This window comes from Zootoca vivipara, chromosome 6 (genome assembly GCF_963506605.1).
Source record: "Zootoca vivipara chromosome 6, rZooViv1.1, whole genome shotgun sequence".
NCBI lineage: Eukaryota > Metazoa > Chordata > Lepidosauria > Squamata > Lacertidae > Zootoca > Zootoca vivipara.
In genome coordinates, this window is record NC_083281.1 from 55843761 (window position 1) to 55871004 (window position 27244).

At 44.8% G+C, this 27244-nt stretch overlaps 1 protein-coding gene across 1 annotated transcript; it reads right to left on the reverse strand.

Annotated features, from left to right (window-relative positions):
* Nucleotides 1–17721: 17721 nt before the first annotated feature.
* On the reverse strand, nucleotides 17722–26720 carry RRAD (RRAD, Ras related glycolysis inhibitor and calcium channel regulator). The gene is made up of 5 exons (XM_035120893.2): nucleotides 26613–26720; nucleotides 25291–25677; nucleotides 21204–21277; nucleotides 19685–19889; nucleotides 17722–18660 (listed from the first exon to the last, which is right to left on the reverse strand). Exons 2-5 carry the CDS (start codon nucleotides 25667–25669, stop codon nucleotides 18383–18385), a joined length of 936 nt encoding a protein of 311 aa, XP_034976784.2. The 5' UTR covers nucleotides 25670–25677; nucleotides 26613–26720; the 3' UTR covers nucleotides 17722–18382.
* Nucleotides 26721–27244: the final 524 nt, after the last annotated feature.

The window sequence follows — 27244 nt, forward strand, 5'->3', positions numbered from 1 at the left end:
CCAGGAACCTCACCAAAGTGCTGGAGAGGGTGCACCTTAACAGGCACATATTTCCACATGTGGTGGAAGTGCCCCAAAATCCAACTGTTCTGGACAACAACCATACAGGAAATAAGTAAAATAACCAAGCAAACATTAGAAATTACCCCAGATTTGGCCTTACTAAACATTTTCCAAGGCAATAATGCCCAAGTACACTATAAAGAATTCATAACCCACTTATTCTCCGCAACCAGAAGCACCATAACCAGGTACTGGAAAGACCTGTAGTAAGCACAGACCAATGGTACCAAATAGTATGGGAAACAGCCCTACTAGAAAAATTAACCAATAAGCTGAAACTGACACGGGGACAAATAGAAGAAGACAACTTCACCACGGTATGGCTCCCCTTTATCACATACACAGCCCAACAAGATAATGACAAAAATCCACCAACAGCATACAAATCAATATGGCTAACCTGATCCAAAACACCCACCCACCCCACTCACACACGAAACGAAAACCACTACAGCCAACCACAAATGAACAACCATACCCTAGGCCAACCCCAACCTCTCTCACCACTAAAGGAACACAAGGGAACAACAGAGAACCTGCACAAGCGATGCTGACAAACACCCCCCCCCCATATTAAGTAAAATAGAAACATCGTCACCTGACCCCCCCATCTACGTCTATCCCCCTCTTTCTTCCCAATGTCTCAGCAAATGAAACCGATTTGTAAAAATGTTAAGAGAGACATTGCATATATTTCTTTAAATCAAGAAAATCTTTAATAAAAGAAAAGAAAAAGAAAAAACCAAATAGCTCCCAGAGCAGAGCTAATGTGTGATGTAATGTGAGACACATGCAAAGATTCTGCAAGGGAGACTTTCCATTCTTTTAAACCAGAGCGTTCCAAACGTTTCATATTGGTTACACACTTTTTAGATGTGCATCATTTCGCAGCACAGTAATTCAGTTTTACTAGCAAGCTGGAGGTTAACCTAACGGTTAACCTCTTTCCAGCCCCAGGAGGAGTGCGGGGAGAATTTGCACCTACACTTCAGCTAGTACACTAACATATCGTGACACAGTTTGGAAAGCTCTGTTTTAAACGAAGGGTGTTGCTTACACACACACCCCTTTTCATGCAGGCGACCTCTAGCACCCAGTTTTATCGCTGCCTTTTAAAACTGTGGGTGCTTATTGAATTGCATGGTACTTTATCATTCCTACCTGCCAACTTTGTACCTTGGACAAATCCGCACCATACATTTAAAGCACATTCAATGCACATTTAAAGTGCATGACTTCTCCTGAAGAATCCTGGGAATTTTAGTTTCCCCCTCACAGTGCTACACTTTTCAGCACCCTTGACAAACTACCATTCCTAGGATGCTTTGGGGAAAGCTATGGGTTTTAAATGTGCACGGAATTTGCATAAATATATGGTGTGGAGCTGTGTGTGGTCTTTTTGTATTGTTTTAAAATTTATCTGCTCTTATTTTCTGTGTTGCTTTTCTCTGTTTTTAAGCTGTTTTGTTGTATATCACCTTGAAATTTGTGTGGAAGACAGCATCAGCACCATCTTTACCTCTTTGGTGGTGCCTGTGTTGTATGTGGAAGTGATACCCGGTAGCCTTTGCTTACGCTATTAAGTACACTTTACAACTCCTTCGCTTGCAAGGGGTGTACAGGACATTTCAAATTAGAGTCAAATTTGTGTGGACACTGCAAAAAAATAATAATGTACATATATGAGTAGCACTAGGGCCACAATAAGCTGCTGTGTGGAAGTGTCCTTTGAAAATAACAGGACCTAAATACAGTATGCTTACCATTGACAGGTCCATATCCAGCAATTGTTTTGCTCCATTGCTAAGAATTAATTAGAATTAATCCCAAATGCCAAGGCTGGTTTCCTTTTCGGGGGCTGGAATATTCTTGATGCCCACACTGGCAAAGAAAAAAATATCAAATCAGGAGCAGCATTTTGCCTGGCATCCATTTAGCAGGCGAAAAGCCAAATCGTTTTTGCAGATTGGTTTAAATCCCAAATGGAATAACAGCAAGCTAAATATACCAGCAGCGTGAAAAAGGAGAGACCACAAGCAATGAGATAGCATGAGAGATGATGAATCAGGCCAAGAATAAACTGCTTTATTTATTAATTATTTACTTATTTACTTAATGACAAAGCAAGCTACAAAGAGCTCTTGTTTTTTCAGCTGAAACCTTAGTGAAATACACCCTGACACTTGACTAGGCAGAAATAAGTCATTTCATCTCTGGGTTTCCAAAGGAGTGCATAACAAGGCTAGCCCTTCCATTGGGCACCGTGAAGCAATCAGCTCAGGTGACAGATCCTGGGGAGTAAACAGTAGGAATGGGCAAATCCATTTCAGTTTCTCTCTTTTTTTCAACCTTAAGTTCAGTGTTACACATTTCCATGATAGATTGCAGGTTTTGTTTTTAAGTCATTGCGAAAATTCATCAGGATTTTTGTGCACATTTCTCTTCCTATATTCATTTTTGTATGCAGGTTTGCGAACCGCTGTGGGTTAAACCACAGAGCCTAGGGCTTGCCAATCAGAAGGTCGGCGGTTCGAATCCCCACGACGAGGTGAGCTCCCTTTGCTCAGTCCCTGCTCCTGCCAACCTAGCAGTTTGAAAGCACGTCAAAGTGCAAGTAGATAAATACAGCGGGAAGGTAAATGGTGTTTCCGTGTGCTGCTCTGGTTCGCCAGAAGTGGCTTTGTCATGCTGGCCACATGACCTGGAAGCTGTACACCGGCTCCCTCGGCCAATAACGCGAGATGAGCGCTGCAACCCCAGAGTCGTCCGTGACTGGACCTAACAGTCAGGGGTCCCTTTACCTTTTTGCCAACCGTACACATTTTTGAAGAGCAATTTCCCCAAATATGCATTATGTATGCTATTTTCACTAATATATGCATTTGTAGGCACACTTTAACCTAGTACATGCATTTGTGTACACATTACCTGCCTGGATAACCTTACCGCAAAATCCAAAGAAGTGCAAATTTCAAAGAATGGCTGCATTTTAATTCATGCATTGTTTTGGAAAGTAAAAATTTAGCTAGTCTGCTGCCACAACTGTGAAGACAGACCCTGCCCAATCACTAGCGTCGAAGTAAGATTGAATGTCTGTTTGCCAGCATTTGACTTCAAATGAGGGACCACCATCTTATCCTTCACCTCAGGCAGCAAAATGCTGTGGGCCAACCCTGGGAGAAAGTTGGGAGCCAGCTGTCCCTAACAACACCTCATTGATACAAATTCAGAATGACAGAAACCTTGCCTCATTCTGAGGCCCCCTCTGCACCATACATATAGAAAGCTATCATACAACTTTAACAGTCACTCTTGGATTTGTAGTTCTGTGAGGGGAAGAGGCATCTGCCAACAACTCTCGCCACCCTTAACAAACAACAGTTCCCATGTTCCTTTGGGGGAAGCCATAGCTGTTTAAAGTGGTATCAGACATAGCACTTTGAATGTATAGTGCTGATGGGGCCTAATTTAAACATTGATGCATATCTTTTATGACCACTAATGTATGTCTTGGGTGCCTTTGTTTAAATGGCGTGCCTTTTACTGCATGACTATATTCCCAAACTATGTCGATGTGCTGGTGTTCCCTTCTTGGGATGGTGCCTTTCTTCTGTCCGTGGAACGAGCAGAGAACACAATCTCAAAGAGATGTTTAAAATAAGAAATTTATTTTGAGGAGTCACCCATTACCCCCCCCCATTCTCGTTCCTAAGTATTCTCATTCCTAAGGGAATCCCTTCGGAGTTCTAGTAAACAGAAACAACCTTCAGACGCTGCCTGTGTAAACTGTCCTGTGATGGATGGAAACTGGAGAGCTTTACAGGCAGCATTTGCTAAAGCGACAGGAATGTTGAAGCAATGGCAGTCGAGAGATTCCTGTGCTGAAGCGCCTTTACAGACACAAAGCCCATCACACTCTAAAAACAGCAGTGATGGGATTTGCATAGAACAGCCGTGTGGCACTGAGAACTGCCTTCCTAGAGTAAAGATATTGAGCATACAATCTGAACTCTTCCCAATCGACGGATCGTCTGCAATGTGCTCTGCAATGTTTGTGTGCTTCCAGGGGCCAGTTCCTGGCCTGTGGGGGGTCTTGGTAAATCCTGATTTCCAGCTTACCAGAGCTTGCAGCCAGTGGCTTAATGAACTGATATGCCACCCAACCACATTATGGCTCAGGCCCTCCTGGGTAAAATGCCCTCTGGCGCCCTTCACCCATTGGTGGGTCCTACGGGATGTAACAGGCAGCAGTGCTACAAACAGTGCTGGGCTGCTTCCATTCTAATTTTCCACAATGCCCCAGACTAGCCTTATGGAGAAGTGACAAATTAAAATGGTGCCTAGTTCCACCAGCCTAGTGTTGCTCAGAGATCCGGGAAGGGGCTTCAAGGCAGGCAACAAAAGCAGTGGGTCATGCCAGTGTGCTGCGGCCCTGGCAGCTGCCCAAGAATGCTGGCTGCAGACGCCAGCCCTGGTGCTTCCCACTTAAGTGGTAGGAAATTCCAGGAAAGTTTTTTTATAGGGTCACTTTCCATGGGATGAGAGAGAGAACACCAGAAATCTGTAGCGTTTTTCAACTTCTGCAGGTCGACAAATGTGCATCAAGAGCATGGGGCAGAAGCATAGAGGCAGACTACGATGGTTTAAAAAATGTTTGCTTAAAAACATTTGTAAAATGTTTGTTCGTATTTTTTTTCTTTATTATTAAATTTCTACCCTCCTCTTCTTCCCAAAGGAGTCCTGGGCAGCAGACAATGATAGATAAAATAATAAAAACGTAAGACCTCCACTTAAAGGGCTTATGGAAAGAGGAAGGCTTTTGGTAGGCACCAAAATGACAACAGAGATAAGGAGACACCACCATGCCCCACCCCTAGATCATTGAAGAACACAGGTGGAAGCACCTGTAAATTTCTGTTCTCTCGGTTTCTCATTTTTCTAATAATAAATGCAGTTCTCCAGATTTCTGCAACATTTTGCACAATTCACCAGCATTTTAGTACACATTTCTCTTAATAAACACATTTCTGTATACAGTTTTGACTAATGTGCACATTTCCCATAATACATTTGTACATTATTTTTATGCACACTTTCCCCTGATAGATGCCTTTTTTGCCAACATTGGCTGGAGAACTGCATTGCAAGATTCAGATAAGTGCAAATTTTGAAGCATGGCTGTGCTATGGTTCTTGTGCTGTTTCAGAAAACGTGAATTGAATAGAATTTAGTTCACCATTAAATGTGAACTAAATTGAATTTCTCCTCCATCGCTAATGAAGCTAGCATTCTTAGTGGCTGTGGAATGCTGACTAACTGGTGGGAGAGGTCAGCAGAGGCATGGAAAACCTGAACAGTTCATTGCTGGTCCCGTTTGTTCATGAATATTAAGTGGGACCTTCATATTAAGAAGCAGTATCCCCTGAATACCAGATGCTGGAGGAGTGAGACAAACTGGGAGCAGCAGTTGCTGTCAGAGCCCTGCTAGTGGCCTTCCTGGAGACACCTGTGAAGGTCAGGATGCTGGCCTACAGGATGGCTGTTTGGTGTGCTCCAGCTTTGCTCTTCTTACGATTAAGGCCACTCCATTGCTTGCAGTCCAGCTTTCTTGTTCTTTGCTTTGAGCTCATATGTGACAAATGTCCTTTTCAGCACCCCTTTAATGAAAGCTGGATGACGGCGGTGGAATTTTTAAGAGTACTTTTTCCAATATTCTGACCACAACAACAATCCTTTCACAAGAAGGAGGTGTAAGCTCACAATCCCTTTTCTTAAGTGGTTGTCTCTCCCATTGAGTTTGCCAGGCACATTTTCCCTCCAGAAATTATGCAACAATAACTTAATTAAGTTATTAAGCATTGAGTCACTTGGAAATTTCAAGTCAAACAATACTCTTTTTAATTTCCATGGTATTATTCCCCTCAGTCAAACTGTTTTATTGATGGATAATATAAATGTATTTATTTGATCTAGAGTCTCATATGCATTCTAAAATGCTACTGCCCGGCAAGGGCTGTACCACATTATTTTTCTGAAAGTAGCCCTCATTTCCAAAATTAACTGCCTAATAACTAGAAAGCATACCCCTGGCATTGTCCGTTTAAGTTGTCTCCTGATACTTTTATAGACATAACTGAATGCCAGAAATACAGAACTGCCTGAAATCTACTGGAGTAACACTGAATTCAAGTGGGTTCTCTGATAGGCTCTCTGGTGTGTGGCTGACATACACTTCTTTCCTTCTTTTTTTTCTTACATCAAGCAAAACCCTGGCTAACTAACATACCATTTGAAATGTGAATTAGACATAGGCAACTATGCAGATTGCAAAGTCCCACTCTCTAATTTTCAGGGTGAGGTGGTGGTGGAAGAGGGACACTTCCTAAAGCAAGCACCCTCAGCAAACAGATTGTAATTCACTACCATGGTTCAGATTTACAAATCAGCTCACGGTGCCAGTTAAACAAATGCCCTGAAACTACTCTAGCCCCAGTTTGTTATAAAAAGCTAAAAACTTTTGATGTTTAAAAATATACTGTGAAGTTTATCTGTCAAACTAATGATAGAACAGAGCATCTTGAGAGAGAGAGAGAGAGAGAGAGAGAGAAACCTTCTTTTAGCCTGCTTATCTTCTGCCTGACATTTCGCCACCAAACATCAGTAAGCCAGAACCGACCGAACCGCCATCTACAGCAATGGAACAATCTGTCACATGGTTTCTATATTTTCCTCTCTTGTTTACTGCCCAGATCTCATCTAACAGCCAGTTAAAAAGCAAGGTGCTAATCCCAGAGAACAAGGCACTCAGCTTCTCACATCCACGCATACCCTGTTTCTCATATTTTAAGACATACCCATAAAATAAGCCATAGCAGGATTTTTAAGCATTCAAGGAATATAAGCCATACCCCGAAAATAAGACATAGTGATAGGCGCAGCAGCAATGCCGGCCGCGGCAGGAGGAGGAAAAAAATAAGACATCCCTTGAAATTAAGCCATAGTGTGTTTTTTGCGGAAAAAATAAATATAAGACGTGTCTTATAATATGAGAAACACGGTACTGTTCTGCATGGGAAGGGAAGGGAAGGGAAGGGAAGGGGTGAAGCCACGCTCAGGGAGCGCCATTGTGTACGATGTATTTGCTGGTAGGGTTCCAATTCCTTTCTGTCTGCTGTTGATTCTTCCCCTGCCCATCCCCCATTCCACCCAGGCCAAAGATAATCTCTTAAATTTCTGCTTCTTATGCAAACACGGTATCATTTGTATTCAAGCTGAGAAGAGGAGAGAAAGTGTTGCATAAAAAGTGCATGCCTTTCAAGCTCTTTTAAAAGCTCTTGGACAGTGCAGCTGGATGGCTGGGATTGCCAGTGCAACAGCACCCCATTCTCGGGGATTCAAAGGATCACCAGTGGCCCATTATCTCAGGCTCATGGTAAAGGTTGGCGGCAACCAGCCTTGGTAGGGCATGGAGTTCCTCTCTCTGGTGATCTGATATCAGATGGCTGATCCACCGCCTGGTAGGAATGCATACACTGCTTGCCTCTGCTTATGTTCTACTACTGCTTTATTTGTAAAAAAAAACAGAGGTCACCAACCTTCATAGCTGTCAAGTTCTCCCTTTTTTTAAGGGAAATTCCCTTATGCCGAATAGGATTTCTCACGAGAAAAGGGAAAACTTGACAGCTATGCCAACCTTCTTGGACCAGTGGACACATATGGAGTTTTCTAGAAGGGCGCCAGTCACAAAATGGCTGCCGTGGAGTATGCGGCACAACTAAAAAAAGGGCATAACACAAAATGGCTCCACATCTTCAAACAGAGCAGACAAAGATACAAGGAAAACAAAATGGCGTTTCTTTGCCTGTCCCCAAGGCAAAAAGGCCCCTACATGAGCCACCGCCACACTCACAAAGAAAAGCTCTCCGTACATCTTTGGTCTGAACCGAAGGGATGGTGGGTGTCCATGTACAGTTTATTTTTGAGGGGACAATTACTGAGGCTTTTTGTGGGCCCCACTAGAGGCACTGGTGGGTGCACTGACACCGGTGGGCTCCAGGTTGACAGAACCCTACTGCCCTGGGAACTTCCAGCTGCTTGGGAGGAGCTCGTGACCTTGTCATTTTTGGTTGGTTGTATTTGATTGTGAACTGCCTTGGGTTAGTTTTAATCAAGGAATATAGAATATAAATTGCAATAAACAAATAAATATATGATTTCATTGCCTCTATGGCCACAGCTCAGTGACGGATAGGAATAGACAAATCTGTATTGGTTTTGAGTTTTTCTCAGTTTCTCATTTTCCGAAATCTTAAGTTCAGTTCTCACATTTCTGTGTTGATTTTATTATTATTATTATTATTATTATTATTAAAGTCCCAATCAAAATTCATCAACATTTTAGTGCACCTTTGTCCCAATATACACATGCTTACATACAATTTTGCCTGATATTTGCATGGTATGCTATTTGCACTAATTTCCTCTAACATATGCATTTGTATACATATTATTTGTTTGGAGAACTACATCTCAAAATCTGGAAAATTCTGATACATGGCTGTGTTTCAGTTCGGATAGTTTCAGAAAGTTCAAATTAGATAAAGTAAAGGTAAAGGGACCCCTGACCATTAGGTCCAGTTGTGACCGACTCTGGGGTTGCGGCGCTCATCTCGCTCTATTGGCCGAGGAAGCCGGTGTACAGCTTCCAGGTCATGTGGCCAGCATGACAAAGCGAACCAGAGCAGCACATGAAAACGCCGTTTACCTTCCCGCTGGAGCAGTACCTATTTATCTACTTGCACTTTGAGGTGCTTTCGAACTGCTAGGTTGGCAGGAGCTGGGACCAAGCAACGGGAGCTCACCCCATCGCGGGGATTCGAACCGCCGACCTTCTGATCGGCAAGCCCTAGGCTCTGTGGTTTAACCCACAGCACCACCCGTGTCACTCAAATTAGGTAGGTTTCTATTAAAATTCTAACAAAGCCAAATTTTTCCCCATCCCTAGTGGTAGAGTACCTGATTAGATGCAGAAGGCTCCAGATTCCTTTCCTGGCTTTTCCAGGATGTTAAGGGGAAAGACTCCTGCCAGAAAACCTGGAGATATGCCACCTGCTATTGCTTGTCCTTCATTCACATGCCACCATATGCCAATGTTAATGGTTAATAATAGCCTGCCAGCATAGAACATCTCTGCTCAGAGATCTGCACTGGGACCCCATTAGCATCTTGAGACCAGCTAATGTGTGGGATTGTATTACCCCACTGTTATAGGTGCCACATAATAATATTTTAGGGTGAAAGCACCTATGGAACTCCCTGCCTATTGACATCAGGCAGACCCCTTCACTGTCCTCTCTTCCGCTCTTGCTAAAAACGTTTTAATTTAGGCAAGCCCATCCAGACATGCAGAAATTGGATGTGTCTTATTTCTTTTTACCTGGTGTTGATTTTAAGCATATATATATATATATATATATATATATATATATATATATATATATATAATACCACTTTTCACCTCTTTTATTAGTCAATCATGTTAATGTTTTATTTTATATTTTGGTAAACTGCTTAGCAGTTTTCTTGCAATCAAGTGGCATGTCAATGTCGTTAAATAAAATTAAAATAAAGGAGGGAATTTTGATGTGGCCATGAGAGACTTAAGTTGTCAAACCATCCAAAATGTGCTCCATGTTGCAGCTGTGGGTTAAAAGTGAGTCTGAAAATGCTGAAGATAGTGGTTTCAACTGGTAGGTGTTTTCAAAGGGAGGGGATTTTTATAAAAAAAGAAAAGCCATCTTGAAGAGAAGAGCTACATGCAGCAGTTAATTAAAGCACCAGTATACCAGCACTGGAAACAGCCAATACTTCACTATCAGTCTTCTTTTATCTTTACAGCTGTCTGTGTTGACGTTATAAAAGCCTAGTTAGTTACTGGGGTGGGGGTGCCAGAGAGAGAATGGAAGCCATATAATGGCAATGTTCTAAGCCCATGTTGGAAATTGACTCATGAGTCACAGAAAATACTTATTAAGTAACAGATGGCAACTGCAACTGCCAACAGGGGAAAATATTTGTCATTTTAATGGAAAACAATGAAGTCTATGTGGTTATTAGGGACTAAATTCATTTAAAAAAAATTTACCAGGAGTGAGCCTTATGCAATATACTGTCTTGGCTGTTCAGGCGGGAACAGAATATTTTAAACATTTATTTATTTATTATTTATTCTAAGTGCTGCATACCAGCAAGATTTGTCTGTAGCTATTCAGAATGCAATCACAGGACCTGCCCTACCATTAGGCAAAGTGAGGCAACTGCCTCAGGCGGCAGATTCTGTAGAAACGGGGTGATAGCTTCTCCCTGCCCTCAGTTATTCCTCCTGAGCCTGTACCCTCTGGATGACAGAGCTGGCAGAATCTGAGACCTTTTGCATGGAGAGCACATGCTCGACACATGAGCTGCAGCCACCACCAGCCCAAGTCCCCATGGTGATCTGCCACAAGGTGAGTATAAAGCTCCTCCAAGCAGTGGCATATATGAAGCTACCTTATACCAAATCAGACCAATGGTCAGGCTAGCTCAGTATTGTCCACACTGAGTGGCAGCACTGAGTGGTTGCAGCTCACTAGGGTTTCAAGCTGAGGTCTATCTCAAGCCCTACCTAGAGATGTCATGGACTGCATGCAAAGCAGATGCTCCACTACTGAGCTATGACCCTTCCTGTTATGTACTGAGCTGAATCCTAGAACAATAGGATCCAGAATGCAGCAGTCTGGTTGGTCTGCAGGAGCCACCCAATCCAGCTCAAGGGGGAAGTGAATCAGCGACCTGATTGGCCTGCAGGAGCAGCCAATCAGGCTCCTGGATGAAGTGAATCAGCAACCTCATTGCCCTGCAGGAGCAGCCAATCAGGCTTCTGGAGAAAGTGAATCCGCAACCTGATTGGCCTACAAGAGCAGTCCGGAATTAGCCAATCACGCGGGACCCATTGTGTAAATAATGTATATATAGCAGACGTTTTGGGGAAAGTTTCATTCACTGTTTTACAAGCTGCAATAAAGAGCATGAAATCACTACAGGACTCTGAGTATATTTCACTTCCCCAAGATTAAGTAAAGTTCTTTTTTAATGAGCAGCATCTCGTTGAAACATGAATCAAAACCACAAGAAACACTGAAGGTGATTCACAGAACAGCATCAGTCGTACACACAACAAAAGCCACTCATTTAGGTTTTTAACTAAAGAGAGGCAAAGAAGAAGTGACATAAGTAGTTGCAATGTTTGTTGTTGAAACAAAGCTTCATAACCTGTGAGCAAACACTTCACATACTCTAAGTGGGTCACTGGAATACAACAGTGATTTAAAGACTGTTCTTTCCCTGGGGAGGAAGGAGTGAGAAGGTGTGCCTGTGCTATCAATGGAGAGCCCTGCATGTGTCAATGCATGTAGGCTGGTGTTTTGTAAGAGTGTTCAAGTGTTCCTGGGTGGGTGTATGTGGGAGAAAGATCCTCACCCCCCGCAATATACACGTCATAAGCTTGTACAGTAATCAATAACTTCCTGCTGAGTTACCTGCTTGCTTTTTCACTTTTACTTGGAAAGGGATTTTATGCAGTCCGTTGTCAATATATTGTTGTATTTCCATCTGCCAGGGCTATGGTTTTGGCCCTGAGGCTTTGGGGTCATTTTCAGGGGCCCCAGGAGACGTCATATTGGCTTCCCCCAAGGGCACAGATGTGCTAGACCAGCAGTGTCACATGCCTACCTATCACACATGGAACTTGCACATGCAGCACCAAGAGTGATATAAATAAGCTGTGCTTGGGAACAGGAGAGTGCTCTGGCCTCATTGTTGCGGACTGGCTGGACAGAGCAGCACACGGAGCCTGGAAACGTGCTTTGAACATGCCTTTGAAGACATTTTTGTTGAAGAAGGCTTTCCCTGAATAAATGACGACGACACTGACAGTATAATAATTGCAGAAGCCAACTCCAGGGAGCCGTGTGTGTTTGGGCACCCACAATAATATAATTGTGGGGACTGGGGACCCACAAAGCTCATGAAAAAGGCAACAGGTGGCAGCAGCGCTGCCTCCAAGGAGAAGCAGTTCAGCTCCACCCTCCGCAACCAGCAAGGGAGGCACCCTGGCGGGGGATGTGTGTGTGTGTGGATGTGGAGGGATAGTCTCTCTGCCTCAAAGTCCAAGCCCCTCCCACAGAAAAGGGTGCCTCACTGGCTGCAGAAAGGAGGAAGAGAGGAGCCATTACCGACCGTTGTAACACGGACATGCGACGTCACACGTGTACACCTGCATGTGGTGTGTGTGACGTTCCACGCACTACATACAGCTGTGTGCATGTGATGTTGCATGTCTGTTTTGCGGCGGCAGGCACCCACAATCCTGAGGATAAGAGGGCACCCCTGGCATAACTATAGAACTGGTTTTCCTTTCTTTAATTCACTGTGTATGTACTCCTTTCAGTTTTATCTTACCTTATTGCACCCCACTTCTGTAACTTTTTTTTGCCATGAAGGAGATTATGAATCTGCATACAAGAAGAGGTCTTCAATTTTCTGCCCCAGAAAAAGAAAAAGAAAACAATGGAGGAGGAAGAAACTTGGTTGTCTTTCACAAATGAGAATTTCCTATATAAATTACCCTGAAATCTTATTTTTAATTATATGTGTAATGCCAAGCACTGTACAATACTGTGTGTAATCAGCCTGTTTTTTAAAAATATTTTACTTAATTATTACTAAAGTGTTGTAAAGCTATAGCTTGCCTTTGACACTAGCCCCCCCCTTTTTTGCTATATTATATTCAGTAACATTAATCCACCCTGTCATATATATTGGTAATGTCTTTGTTTTGCTCCCTGAATTTGAGAAACTGTCTTAGCTGAGTCATTATGACAAATTTCCATAATTTGTCAGCCCTTTCTTGAATAGATGGTATTGTAGACAGTGTCTACTTTCTTGCAACAACAAACAAAAAAAACCCAGTTCGGGCAGCAGCCACTTACTATGACAAACTGAGTAGATATAAATAAGCTTTCCTGAATCTGACATGCTATAAAGTGCTATGTACAGTGATAGCCGTATATAAACAACAACAACAACAACAACAACGGGTGGCATTCAGATAAGTAGAAATTAATTGACATACCGTAACTTAGTCATGTTCATTAATTTCAATGAGTCTACTCTAAGAAATACTACCCAGAGCAGGGCAACAAAAATGGTGAGGAGCCTGCAGATGGTCCCAACAGGAAATGTTGAAGTTTGACAGATTACTTTGCCTGGAGAGGAGATGATGAAGAGATGACATGGTAGCAATCTTCCAGTGTTTGAAGGGCTATCTTGTAAATGATGAAACAAATTAGTTTTCTGCCACTCCAGAAGGTAGGAGCTGAAGAAAGGGGATTTCAACCACCCCTTTTGATTTAGGAAGAACTTCCTGCTTTGAGGGTCAAACAGATTGTCTTGGAAAGTGGTGAGTCCTCCTTCATTGGAGATTTCTAAGCGGAGGGAGCATGGCCACCTATCAGGGCCGGTGTGGCAGCAGGTCTCCTGCACTGGCAGAGGATTAGACTAGATGGCTTTTGGGGTTCCTTCCAATCCTATGATTCTATAATCAGTGGTAAAGTTCTTTGACCACCTGAAAGGTGCAATATAAACACTTTTACTGTTTGATTTCCATAGGAATATTTAGCTGATGACAGCCTCTGTTCCTGACAAATATTTTCAGCTCAAGAGAGTTTTTTAAGAGGCCTATCCATAAAAGCTGAGTGTGATTTACAATGAGATGTATTCATGAGTGCAGCCATTAACTGTGTCCTTGAGGAGGTCCTGTGGTCACACTTGCCCTGCTGCGTTATTGCAACTGACGCATCGTAATATATTGCACCATGAGAACAGCTGAGCTTTAAATAGTGGCTTTGCAGCATATGCTGCCTTATACTTATTTTTAAAAAGCATTTTCAACTTATCGCTTTGGAGGCGGTGGGAGCAGCTGGAGCTGGCTGTGTCTCCAAGAAGAACATAATCATGGCCTCCCCATATTGCTCCCAAAAGCTTAATGGGAATGTAAATGAGAGAGGGTTATAGCAGCTGAAACTTTATTTTCTAATCCTACCAATAGTTGAAATGAAAGAACAGGTTAAAATTGTGTGCAACAAATAAGAGTGAAAATAATAATAATAATAATAATAATAATAATAATAATAATAATAATAATTTATTATTTATACCCCGCCCATCTGGCTGGGTTTCCCCAGCCACTCTGGGCGGCTTCCAACCGAATATTAAAACAGTACAGCATTAAACATTAAAAACTTCCCTAAACAGGGCCGCCTTCAGTTGTCTTCTAAAAGTAAAATAGTTACTTATTGCCTTGACATCTACTGGGAGGGCGTTCCACAGGACGGGTGCCACTACCGAGAAGGCCCTCTGTCTGGTTCCCTGTAACCTCACTTCTTGCAATGAGGGAACCGCCAGAAGGCCCTTGGTGCTGGATCTCAGTGTCCGGGCTGAATGGTGGGGGGTGGAGACGCTCCTTCAGGTATACAGGACCGAGGCCGTTTAGGGCTTTAAAGGTCAGTACCAACACTTTGAATTGTGCTCGGAAACGTACTGGGAGCCAGTGTAGATCTCTCAGGACCGGTGTTATATGGTCCTGGCGGCCACTCCCAGTCACTAGTCTAGCTGCCGCATTCTGGATTAATTGCAGTTTCCGGGTCACCTTCAAAGGTAGCCCCACATAGAGCGCATTGCAGTAGTCCAAGCGGGAGATAACCAGAGCATGCACCACTCTGGCGAGACAGTCCGCGGGCAGGTAGGGTCACAGCTTGCATACCAGATGGAGCTGGTAGACAGCTGCCCTGGACACAGAATTAACCTGTGCCTCCATGGACAGCTGTGAGTCCAAAATGACTCCCAGGCTGCGCACCTGGTCCTTCAGGGGCAAAGTTACCCCATTCAGAACCAGGGAATCCTCCACACCTGCCCGCCTCCTGTCCCCCACGAACAGTACTTCTGTCTTGTCAGGATTCAACCTCAATCCGTTAGCCACCATCCATCCTCCAACTGCCTCCAGGCACTCACACAGGACCTCCACCGCCTTCACTGGTTCTGATTTGAAAGAGAGGTAGAGCTGGGTGTCATCTGCATATTGATGAACACCCAGCCCAAACCCCCTGATGATCTCTTCCAGCGGCTTCATATAGATATTAAAAAGCATGGGGGAGAGAACGGAACCCTGAGGCACCCCACAAGTGAGTGCCCAGAGGTCTGAACACTCATCCCCCACCACCACTTTCTGAACACGGCCCAGGAGGAAGGAGCGGAACCACTGTATAACAGTGCCCCCAGCTCCCAGCCCCTTTAGACGGTCCAGAAGGATGTTATGGTCGATGGTGTCAAAGGCTGCTGAGAGATCCAGCAGAACTAGGAAACAGCTCTCACCTTTGTCCCTAGCTCACCGGAGATCATCAACCAGCGCGACCAAGGCAGTTTCAGTCCCATGGTGAGGCCTGAATCCCGATTGGAAGGGATCCAAATGGTCCGCTTCTTCCAGGCGTGCTTGGAGTTGTTCAGCAACCACCCACTCAATCACCTTGCCCAAGAACGGTAGATTTGAGACTGGGCGGTAGTTGGCCATATTGGCTGGGTCTCAAGATGTTTTTTTAAGAAGCGGTTTAATGACCGCCTCTTTCAGTGGGTCTGGGAAGGCTCCCTCGTAGAGGGAAGCATTCACCACCCTGCGGAGCCCATCGTCCAGCCCTTCCCGGCTCGCTTTTATTAGCCAGGATGGGCAAGGATCAAGGAGACAGGTGGTCGGTTTCACTCGTCCAAGCAGCCTGTCCACATCCTCGGAGGTAACAGATTGGAATTGATCCCATACAACAAGACTTTACAGGGCTCTAGCACTCTCCTGCCCTGGCCCCGCTCCCACGGTGGAGTCTACCTCCTTCCAAATCTGAGCGACTTTATCTGCAAAAAACTTTGCAAAAGCATTGCAGGAGATCTTGGGGTCCCTACCAGGCCCTGATGATGGAGGTGGTTCCGATAGATTGCGAACCACCTGAAAAAGTCTCCTGCTGCTGTTTTCTGCAGATGCAATAGAAACGGTGAAGAAGGTCCTCTCCGCCGTCGCCATTGCCACTTGGTAGGCTCGATGTTGAGCTCTAACCTGTGTCAGGTCTGATTCAGAATGAGTTTTCCGCCACCGGCGCTCTAGCCGTCTCAGCGATTGTTTCATCACCCTCAGCTCCGGGGAAAACCACGGAGCTGTCCAAAAAATGTCAGGAGTATCATTTCTGTACAATCCATTGAGAGTCTCTTGTTCCTTTTGCCTGAATTCATTTGAACCTCAACAATGCCATTAGGCTATCTGTGTAGGGCTAAATTCAGAAGGCCTCTCTGCCATTGTTGTACGGTATTTTACAGAGCCGTTCTATACATGCCAAGTCAGATGTAAGCCCCATAACTGGACTAGAATTGTAAATGGAGGCTGCATACACACTAACCTGTTTGGGTAACAAAATTGTAGTTTTTCTCCACCTGGAATTATTCGTGTTCACCCTCAACATGCTGGATTCAATCTAGTTTTATTCTAGTTGGTTGATTCTGGGTGTGGTTACTTGGAAAACGTTTAGAAACCCTCACTTAGGTTAGGTTAGGGAAAAGGCAAGTAAAAAAAAATTCTGCATGATATGGAAAAAATGGATAGAGAAAACCATTTCTCCTTCTCTCATAATACTAGAGCTCACGGGCACCCATTGAAGCCAAGTGTTGGAAGATTCAGGGCAGGGGAAAGAAAGGACTTCTTTATGCAGCACATAGTGAAAATATGGAACTCGTTCCCACTGGAGGATTAGACAGGTTCATGGAGGAGAGGGCTATTGACTGGCTACTGGCCATGATGTCAGCCTCCAGTCAGAGGCTTCTGAATACCATGCTGGTAACCACAGGAGAGTGTGCTCTTCAGCTTGAATCCTGCTTACAGCTTTCCCACATGCATCTGGTTGGCCTCTGTTGACCGGATGCTGGACTAGATGGACCATTGGTCTGATCCAGCAGAATCTGATGTTGATATCTAATCCACGCTTTTCCCACCCTGTACATGCCCCAGGTGAATGAAGAAGGAAGTGGTGGTTGTGATCCTGGATGCCCCCTACATCACCAGGATCACGTGGGTCCATTTGCAAATAGACATATATCCATAGCCTTATTATGGGAGGAAGGCAGCTTGGGAAATCAATGGAGTATGAAGACAATCAGCAGGGAAAGTGTGCAATGACACACACACACACACACACACAGAGAGAGAGAGAGAGAGAGAGAGAGAGAGAGAGAGAGAGAGAGAGAGAGAGAGAGAAAGAAAGAAAGAAAGAAAGAAAGATCCTCTGTTCAAAATTGCAACTTATCAAGGTGTGCTTCATTTAACATCAACCATAATTCCTCTGAGGCTTACATGTATACAACTGCTAGAGCTCCCCTAATTTAGGGGGCAAGCTACTGCATAAATATTTGGACTCGCTTGGTCTGCCGTTCTCTGGTTATTAATAAAAAATAAAAATCTGCAAACTTCGAACACTATGATATGCTTTTTGGACACTTTTAAAATACCACTAGCTCTCCCAATGCCTTTACTATAAGAAAAAAGAAATGTGATAACAGATTATAACCAGAAATACTTTATTATAAAATCTGCATGTAAACAATTTAACAAATTAAACAGTTAATGAAAGTGCAAATTAAAACTTCAAAAAACTATGTTTATTCTGCATTTTTTTCCTTTCACTCATCCAAATGGGCTTTGAATGGCCTCATACCAGCCCACATTTAGTTTTTAAAAGATCATTGCTTTTTAATATGTTTACCAAAGAGAAGAGTGTACGAGCCTGCGTACATGTATTCAAGTTTTGCTCTGCAAAGGAGACAAGTGATACATTTTGCATTTTGTGTGTGTGTGTACCCATTGTCCATTCTTATCTTTGCATCCCTGGTGTCCACAGGACAGCTGGCAAATATACACAGTGAGAATGCAGGCATACAAAGCCGCTGAATGAAAATTAGTTCAGTGGCTTGCACACACTGAAGCTTATAAACCATTTTACCCATGAAGACACAGTAATCTTACTTCCAAGTCTTGCTTCGGAACTGTAAGGCATCAAGGAGCATATTTTTCCTCCCAACTGTGCAGCTTTGTGTTTTCAAAGTCCTTTCCCCCCCACACACTTTCAACAGTCAAAGGCATGTTCACAACCCACGCTAAACACACACAGCATCTGGTCCTGCTGAAAGCCATTTTTTAAAGGACTGACAAGTCGTGGCAGGATTTGGATTTGGCCTTGAATGCCATCTTCTTGTTATTCTTGGCTACAATTCTCCCAAGGAATCGCTTGGCCTTCTTGCTGATGCTCTCCCGCCTTTTGGTGTTAGCCATCCGCCTGGCATTGTCTTCTTTGCTGTCTTTGCGTAGCCGGATTTGCCGGATGATCCCCTCAAACAGGTCCTTGACGTTGTGATGCAAAGCAGCTGAAGTCTCGATGAATTTGCAGTCAAACACAACAGCACAGGCACGTCCCTCTGGAGGGCAGAAGGACACCAAATTATTTAAAACTATGACCTGCCAGCAAAGCACATGCACTCTTCCCAAATATTGGTGGAAAGAGATTATACAAGGGTTGAAAATCATAGGGTGGGAGATTATCGTTATTCAATTTATTACCCACCAGTAGCAGGTTATGGCAAATTAAAATTCAATATTAAAAACAGTTAAAACAAATTACAGTCACTCACAGGAATAAGATACTAGAAACACTTATCTGAGGTGTCAAATGTTGGTGCAAGTGTGGGAGCATACATACATACGAAACTGCCTTTATACTGAATCAGACAATTTAGCCATCTAGCTCAATATTGGTAAGCATGTCTTGCAGTGTTTCAGGAATCCGCTTGGTTAGATACATGGGTATGGTATATAGCTAAGTGATAGAGCATTTGCTTTGCATGCAGAAGGTCCCAGAAGGTTCAGCCCTTAGCATCTCCATATAGGGCTGGGGATGTCCCCCATCTGAAATCTTGAGAGCCTCTGCCACTCAGTGTAGATTGTACTGAGCTAGATGGACCAATGGACTGAGTCAGTATAAGGCATTTTCCTATGTTCAAACTTGCAGCCAACCTCTATAGGGTCAGGCTGCCAGGATTACAGTGCCTAGGTTTAGACAACTTATTTCAGTGACAAATGGCTGGCTCACACACAAACACAAGCATCATTTGACTTATTTACACTGGATTGGCACCAGAGTATGTGAACCAGCTCCATGCTTGGGATTAGATCTAAAGTGGTTAATTGGCACATGGAAGTCATCATTTGTATCTTGCAATCAAACACTAAACATGCATATGTGAAACCAGCCCCCACAAATGCAGTGTTGGGGCTTTCACATCTCCTGCATTCTGCACCCCGCCCCCACCTTTCTGCAGCAGTGCAGGTTGAATTCTTGGTGAGCTTATTGATTTAGGAAACTCTTCCCAAGAATCACTGTTAGAACCCCACCAACAGCAAAGTGCCCAACACTTGAGTTTATATTAGGAGAAGGTAACTTACCGTCTACGGAAACTTCCCGTGATCGGACCAGGTCACTTTTGTTTCCTACGAGAATGATCGGAATGTCCTCCGTTTGTCTCGCTCTTCGTAGCTGAATTCTCAGCTCAGAGGCCTTCTCAAAGCTAACTTTGTCCGTCACTGAGTAGACGATAATGTAAGCATCCCCCATTTTCATACAGTGGTTCTGGAGCCATTGACTATCATCCTGCAGTTAAAAATAGCAATAGAGAGGTTTGTATTGAACAAAGTAAACATTAGGTTAGACATTTTTTACTTGGTAACTATTTTAGGAACTTGAGTTGGGGGGGAATCATCCCACTGTGGGTCGAATTTTTAAAGTAAGCCACTAGACCGCATGATAATGAGTGGTAATGGATGTTGTACAATCAAAACACTTTTAAAAAATTAAACTTCTTCCAGCAAATCCCCACAAAAGGGCACTCCTATACCTGCCTGGTATATATGAGCCTAGGCCAAACCAAGGTGGCTATATGCCAGGGGTAGGCAACCTGCGACCCGGGGGCCGGATGCGGCCCAATTACCTTCTCAATCTGGCCTGTGGACAGTCCAGGAATCAGCGTGTTTTTACATGAGTAGAATGTGTCCTTTTATTTGAAATGCATCTCTGGGTTATTTGTGGGGCATAGGAATTTGTTCTTTTCCCCCCTTCAAAATATAGTCCGGCCCCCCACATGGTCTGAGGGATGGTGGAAAGGTTGCTGACCCTTGCATATGGTATCATGTTAAAGCTCTAAGTAAGAATGGTTACTTGGATTTAAAGAACAAGCCAGCAGAATATGGGTGGAGTTTTTGGCCCTCCATATGTTGCTGAACTACAACTCCCATCAGCCCCAGCAATCATAGCCAATGGTGATGGTCTTGTAGTTCAGCAATATGCAGCAGCTCAAAGATTCCCCAGACCTGCACTGGAGGCAAGATATGGAAGGGACCAGGAAGGGGTAAAAAGGCACAGCAATGCAAGCATTTATAGTATTTAGCATGGCTGGGTACACACTGTGCCTTTAAAGTACATTCAAAACATATTCCCTCCCCAAATAATTCTGGGCACTCTAGTTTGCTTTGACTTGCTGGGAATTGTAACTCTGTGCCCATAATTTGTTGAGAGAAAGTGTGTTTTGAATGTACTTTAAAGATATAGTGTACACACAGACTTAAGTTTGCTACATCCAGATCTTTGTGCTTTACTGTTTTATGGACTGGTTATCTGTTTAAAGATATTACTAATTTACACAGAATGCTGCTTAAACTTGTTGCAAGCAAGCACTAGAACACATGAAAATAATTTGGGCCACAAAATAGGATACAAATCCATGCAGTGCTTTTTTTCCTTAAAAAAACGTTTAGGGGTACTCTCATTTTCCTACTCATATTGAAATACTGCCCCCAATGAGGCCAAACTTAGATTCACAAAATGTTTAGGGGTATGCATTCCCCTGCATCCGCCCCCCTGGAAAAAAGCACTGAATCTATGTAACATTTAAAGTAAATAATACCTTACCTGCTCCCAAATGTCGAACACCACCAGAGAAGCTTCCTCACCATCAACTATGATAGATCTGTCATATGTGTTGCCTATAAAGGAAATTTAAAAGACATTAGGATAACAATCCCCCCCTCAAGATTCATAGAATTGTAGAGTTGGAGGGGACCACAAAATGTTTATTGTAAGATGTTTGTTGCATTAAAAGCATCAGAGTCAGATCCAAAATCCAGTTAAGACAACTTCATGGGACTGTAACTTTTAGCATGCTTTTCAGCAAACATGCTTAATATTACATCTAGTGTAAGACTACCAGGAGAGTGGCCATATAGGATGGTAGGATTTGGGAACCTAGATCCATTTGAAAATCCTGGGACTCTAGTCAAAGCAGATGTGTTTTAAGACTGAGGTGCCAAATCAGTTGAAATATAAAACAGCAGCTTAACTGTGCAGTTAAGCTTAAGCACCTGAACAAACTAGATGGCGATACAACTTCTTATCTGGTGCATAAACATAGCAGCCTCTGCCATCCTTGTACTGCTTCCAATTATTATCCCTTCTAAATTTATTGTTGTACAAACAGTTCCAGCACAGCACTTGATAGGAAAAGGACATGGAGTGAATGCAATGCAAGCCATGCTTTAACATTTATTTTGCTTTATTCAGGTTTGAATGGGAAGAAGTGGTGGAGGTTCAACTATTCAAGCAACAACAACAAAAGTATGGAAGATAAAACACACACAATGCATATTTTTCAAATAGCAAAATGCAGCAGGCAGAATTTGAGCTTCCTTCAATCCATATCTTGCCATACCCACAGGTGTGATTATTTATTTATTTAAATCTGACTATATCCTTATGGTATTAATTTTTTAAAAACCTCTAGAATTTAGTCAATGCAGAATAAAAATAACACTCAAGGGACAGGAAGATCTAGATAATTTCTCTTCAGTATAGTGGGCTTTTATTTCTGCCCATGCCACTCAGAGAAATATGGTAGTCATTATTTTAGACTGGATGTTGTTAGTTAATATGCTTAGGCTTTGCATGTTTTGTCTTTAGTTGGATAGAGTATTTTTATTTGTTTGGTTACTTATCTCTGTGGTTCCATAATAATTTGAAAACTAATAAAAATAAATTTCTAAAAGGCAACAATTTTAATACAAAACTTTCTAAGTAATTCCAAGTTACTTTCCAAGTAATTATACATTAATCCAAACCCCTGGATATTCTCCAACAAGTTCCCCCACCCCACCAAAGAATCATTTAAACTTATTCTATAGCAGGTGTAGGGGAGCAGTGACCCTCCAAAAGTTGCTGGCCTTCAATTGCCATCAGCCACAGCCAGCATGGCCAACAGTCAGGATTGATGGGAACTGAAATATCATAAAATCTTAGGGGTCCAACACTTCCTAGAAGCTGTGCCCCTTCAGTGTCGTCAGCACCATTGCAAGGGAAGCCCACAAGTATTGTATGGATGCCTGATTTTTTCAATGCTAGAGTTCTGGGTTATCAAATGAAACAGAGTTGGGCTGAACACAACTCTGTTTTACACACAAAGAGAATGGGGTGGGGGCAGGAATTTGACATTTGATATTTCAAAAAAAGCATCAAAGTCTTGATCATGGGAAAGATCAAAATTTGGTTTGACTTCCTTACACTACACATTCTTCCCTCATTTTTCTGTTCTCTTTTTATTACTTCTCCCCAACTAAACCAGGAAGAAACCCCACTGATGCATATCAAAATAAAGCAAAGGAATAAGATCAGGTGTTGCACATGACACACATGTATGAACATTTCAGCATATATGAACATTTTGACACCATCGACCATAACATCCTTCTGGACCGTCTAGAGGGCTTGGGAGCTGGGGGCACTGTCATGCAGTGGTTCCGCGCCTTCCTCCTGGGCCGTGTTCAGAAAGTGGTGGTGGGGGATGAGTGTTCAGACCCCTGGGCTCTCACTTGTGGGGTGCCTCAGGGTTCTGTCCTCTCCCCCATGCTTTTTAACATCTATATGCAGCCGCTGGGAGAGATCATCAGGAGGTTTGGGCTGGGTGTCCATCAGTATGCTGATGATACCCAGCTCTACCTCTCTTTTAAATCAGAACCAGTGAAGGCGGTGAAGGTCCTGTGTGAGTGCCTGGAGGCAGTTGGAGGATGGATGGTGGCTAACGGATTGAGATTGAATCCTGACAAGACAGAAGTACTGTTTGTGGGGGACAGGAGGCGGACGGGTGTGGAGGACTCCCTGGTCCTGAATGGGGTAACTGTGCCCCTGAAAGACCAGGTGCGCAGCCTGGGAGTCATTTTAGACTCACAGCTGTCCATGGAGGCACAGGTCAACTCGGTGTCCAAGGCAGCTGTTTATCAGCTCCATCTGGTACGCAGGCTGAGTCCCTACCTGCCCACTGACTGTCTCTCCAGAGTGGTGCATGCTCTAGTTATCTCCCGCTTGGACTACTGCAATGCGCTCTACGTGGGGCTACCTTTGAAGGTGACCCGGAAACTACAACTAATCCAGAATGCGGCAGCTAGACTGGTGACTGGGAGCGGCCGCCGAGACCACATAACACCGGTCCTGAAAGACCTACATTGGCTCCCAGTACGTTTCCGAGCACAATTCAAAGTGTTGGTGTTGACCTTTAAAGCCCTAAACGGCCTCGGTCCGGTATACCTGAAGGAGCGTCTCCACCCCCATCGTTCTGCCCGGACACTGAGGTCCAGCTCCGGGGGCCTTCTGGCGGTTCCGTCACTACGAGAAGCCAAGTTACAGGGAACCAGGCAGAGGGCCTTCTCGGTAGTGGCTCCCACCCTGTGGAATGCCCTCCCACTAGAGGTCAAAGAGAACAACAACTACCAGACCTTTAGAAGGCATCTCAAGGCAGCCCTGTTTAGGGAAGCTTTTAATGTTTGATGGATCTCTGTATTTTAATGTTTGATGGATTTCTGTGTTTTAGAATTTCTGTTTTGTTGGAAGCCGCCCAGAGTGGCTGGGGGAACCCGGCCAGATGGGCGGGGTATAAATAATAAATTATTATTATTATTATTATTATTATTATTATTATTATTATTATATGTAAGCTTTGTGTCATTTTGAAGAAGAAAAATATTTCAAAGCTTATTTTGAATTACATATGGGGGAACCATAATCTTTGCAGTGCTTTGGGTCTCTAAAGGTCTTAATCCAACCCTGCACATAGTGCAGGATTACCATGAGGAATTTTCTACTACAAAAGGGGCAGTGGCCACCAGCAGAGATGGCTTTAAAGAGAGGCAATAAAAAAATCATGATGAATGAAGAAAGCCTATCAGCTTGTGGGCTTTCCAGAGGCATAATCTGGTTAGCCACTGTGGGGAAAAGGATGCTGAGCTCTGTGGACTACTGGACTGATCCAGGAGGGCTCTGCATGCAGAAGGTCCCAGGTTCAGTCTCTGGCATCTCCTGGTATGGCTGGGAGAGACTCCCTATCTGAAACTCTCGGGAAGCACTGCCATTCAGTGCAGACAATACTGAGCTAAATGGACCTATGGCTCTGATGAATCTGTATGCTGCCATTCCACATGCTCCTAATTCTTTGAGGAAGTTCTATCCCAGCATCTCCTGGGAGGGCTGAGGAAGACTGCTTGCATGAAAACCCTGGAGAGCTGCTGTCAGTGTGGACAATAACAAGCCAGTAGGTGGACCTATGGTCAAGCTCAGTATATAGCAGCTTCCTGTGTTCTTTGATTAGTGGACAGGCGGTGGTGGACTGATCCAGCCAGCCCTACATTGCTCAGGCATACAGCCCTCTGCAGATCCATTTCCCCATCCAAGGGCATGACCTGCTACCTTTTGAATTTATTATTTCTATCCTGCCTTTCCCCCAAGGAGCTGGAGGTGGCACCAGGGTTCTCCACCGACTTTTGATTTTGTCCTCACAACAACCCTGTGAGGTAGGTGAGGCTGGCCCAAGGTGACGGGGGGGGAGCTCCATGGCTGAGTGGGGATTTGAACCCTGCTCTCCTGGACCTGGGTCCTAGTCCAACACTCTAACCATTGCACCATGCTGTCCCCCGTCTGCGCCCCACCCCCGGAGCCTGCCCCTTTCCGCCTCACTCACCAGCCTCCTCGGCATCCGGGCAGTCCTCCACCCCTCCGAAGATCCTGGCCAGACTGGTCTTGCCCACGCCGTGCTCGCCCAGCAGGATGACTTTGTAGAGGTTGCTGTCCGAGTCGCTGCCGGAGGAGATGACGGAGTCGGACGAGTCGGACGCCCAGCCCTGGCGGTGCGCCTCGTCGTCGGCGGGGCTGTAGGAGGTGCAGCGCATCAGCTGCGACAGCTCGCCTCGAGGGGACGGCGGCAGCGACGCCTGCAGCTCCCGCTCGTCCACGGGCATGCTGCGCCGGTGAAGGTGCTGCTGCAGGTGCTGCGCCGCGAAGGGCGTGCTGCCCCGGCGCTTGTCCAGGTACCTCAGCTTGTCGCCGCGGTTCAGGGTCATGGGGGCGCCTAGGGAGAGGGCGGGGGAAAGACGTTTCAGGGCGTTTACACGGCACTTTCACTAATCCGGAATAAGCGCGCGCGCACGCCCACACCCCTTCTCTGCTACGGTGCGCCTCCCTTCCACATAGGGTGAGAGACACGCTTTTAACAGGAAAGAGGCAGGGGCGGACATCACAGCAACACTTTCTCTACTGTAGCTCCGAACTCAATCCGGAGTAAGCGAGACACTCCAAATCCACACACTCACAGTCGCTAACAATGCGTTGAGAGAGAGTGGAAGAAGCGACTTCTCTCTCACTCTCCCAAAGGATATCAACGGCTACTAGTCACGACGGCAATGTTCCGCCTCCCCGTCGGTGGCCTGAGACTATGCCTCTGAAAGCTGGAAAGGGGCGAGAGGACGGCTGCGCTCCTGCCCTCCTTGCGGGCTTGCCAGAGGAATCTGTCTGGGCACTTTGAGATCAGGATACTGGACTAGACGGGCCATGTTAGCCTGATCCAGCAAGCGCCCCTTATCCACAGAAGAACGAATGCCCCTTCCTGCTCCTGATCAAGCAATTCCTCGCGAGGTTCCATCCCTAATCCGGAGCAGAGTTACCGATCCGTGCATGGCAAAGATGCAGAGCAAAGAAACGAGGAGAAATAAGCTCTTCCACGACTCTCGCAACTGGTGTGCTCCTCTCTCGAACGCACAACTGGGTGGGTGTCTGCCATGTCCAGCTTGGGACAGAGGCAGCAAAGCGGATTCCGCCCCCACCAAGTCTTCGCTCGACCCCTTCCGAAAGATCCTGGTGAGCCTGATCGCGGGATGCCCCCCACCCCGATCCTCTGCCCAACTGCAGCGGGACTCTGCCGTCGAACAACTGTCCCCCGATTCCCCCACCCCCAACGCCAAAAGCTACCCCGCCTTAACAGCCACACATCAAAGGCAGTCGACTTACCTTGGAAGTGATGTACCTAAGGTCCGGAAAAAGTGCCTTTCTGTTGTGCTCCCTGTCCCCACTTGCCTCTGCGTCCCCTCAGTCCTTTCTAGCACTGAGCGATGCTCCGCTTCTGTTCCCTTTCGCTTCTTGGCGCCCATTTATGCAGCTCCCGAGAGCTCAGCCCCGCCCCGCCTGGTGACGTCGCCACGAGCTAGAACCCAACCACGTTCTGAATTAGAATTCCAGCGCGGCGTCTCCTTCCCGCCCCCCGCCCCCCAAGGCCCGGAGGGGGCGCGCAGAGGTGCCAGACGGGAGCTGGGTGAGTCACCGCCGTTTCTACCCCCAGCGGAATTGGGGGATCTTCCCTGCTATTTAAAAAAAACACAACGGATCGAAAGAAGCATGTGCCCAACCATAAGCTGGTAGCAGGCAGCAACGTATTATTATTATTATTTATTGAATATACACGCTTTCTGAGTTACACAGGTTTCTTGGCAGACAGAGAAGGTACCTATGAGGTCCCTTGCAACTCTGTAATTCTTTGTTGCTATATTTAACTGCACAGAGCCCATTGGCAAGCATATATAAATGACACTGGTTTTTTTAGTTTTTTAACATTGGAAAACAAGTATAAAATCTAAGGATGCAAC

What these genes read in the sequence shown, in the direction of transcription:
- RRAD (XM_035120893.2), bottom strand. Translation starts at nt 25,669, where the DNA reads ATGACCCTGAACCGCGGCGACAAGCTGAGGTACCTGGACAAGCGCCGG. An exon ending in CCCGGATGCCGAGGAGGCTG is followed by an intron (nt 21,278 to 25,290) that starts GTGAGTGAGGCG and finishes TTTCCTTTATAG; the next exon opens with GCAACACATATGACAGATCT. An exon ending in TGTTCGACATTTGGGAGCAG is followed by an intron (nt 19,890 to 21,203) that starts GTAAGGTATTAT and finishes TTTTAACTGCAG; the next exon opens with GATGATAGTCAATGGCTCCA.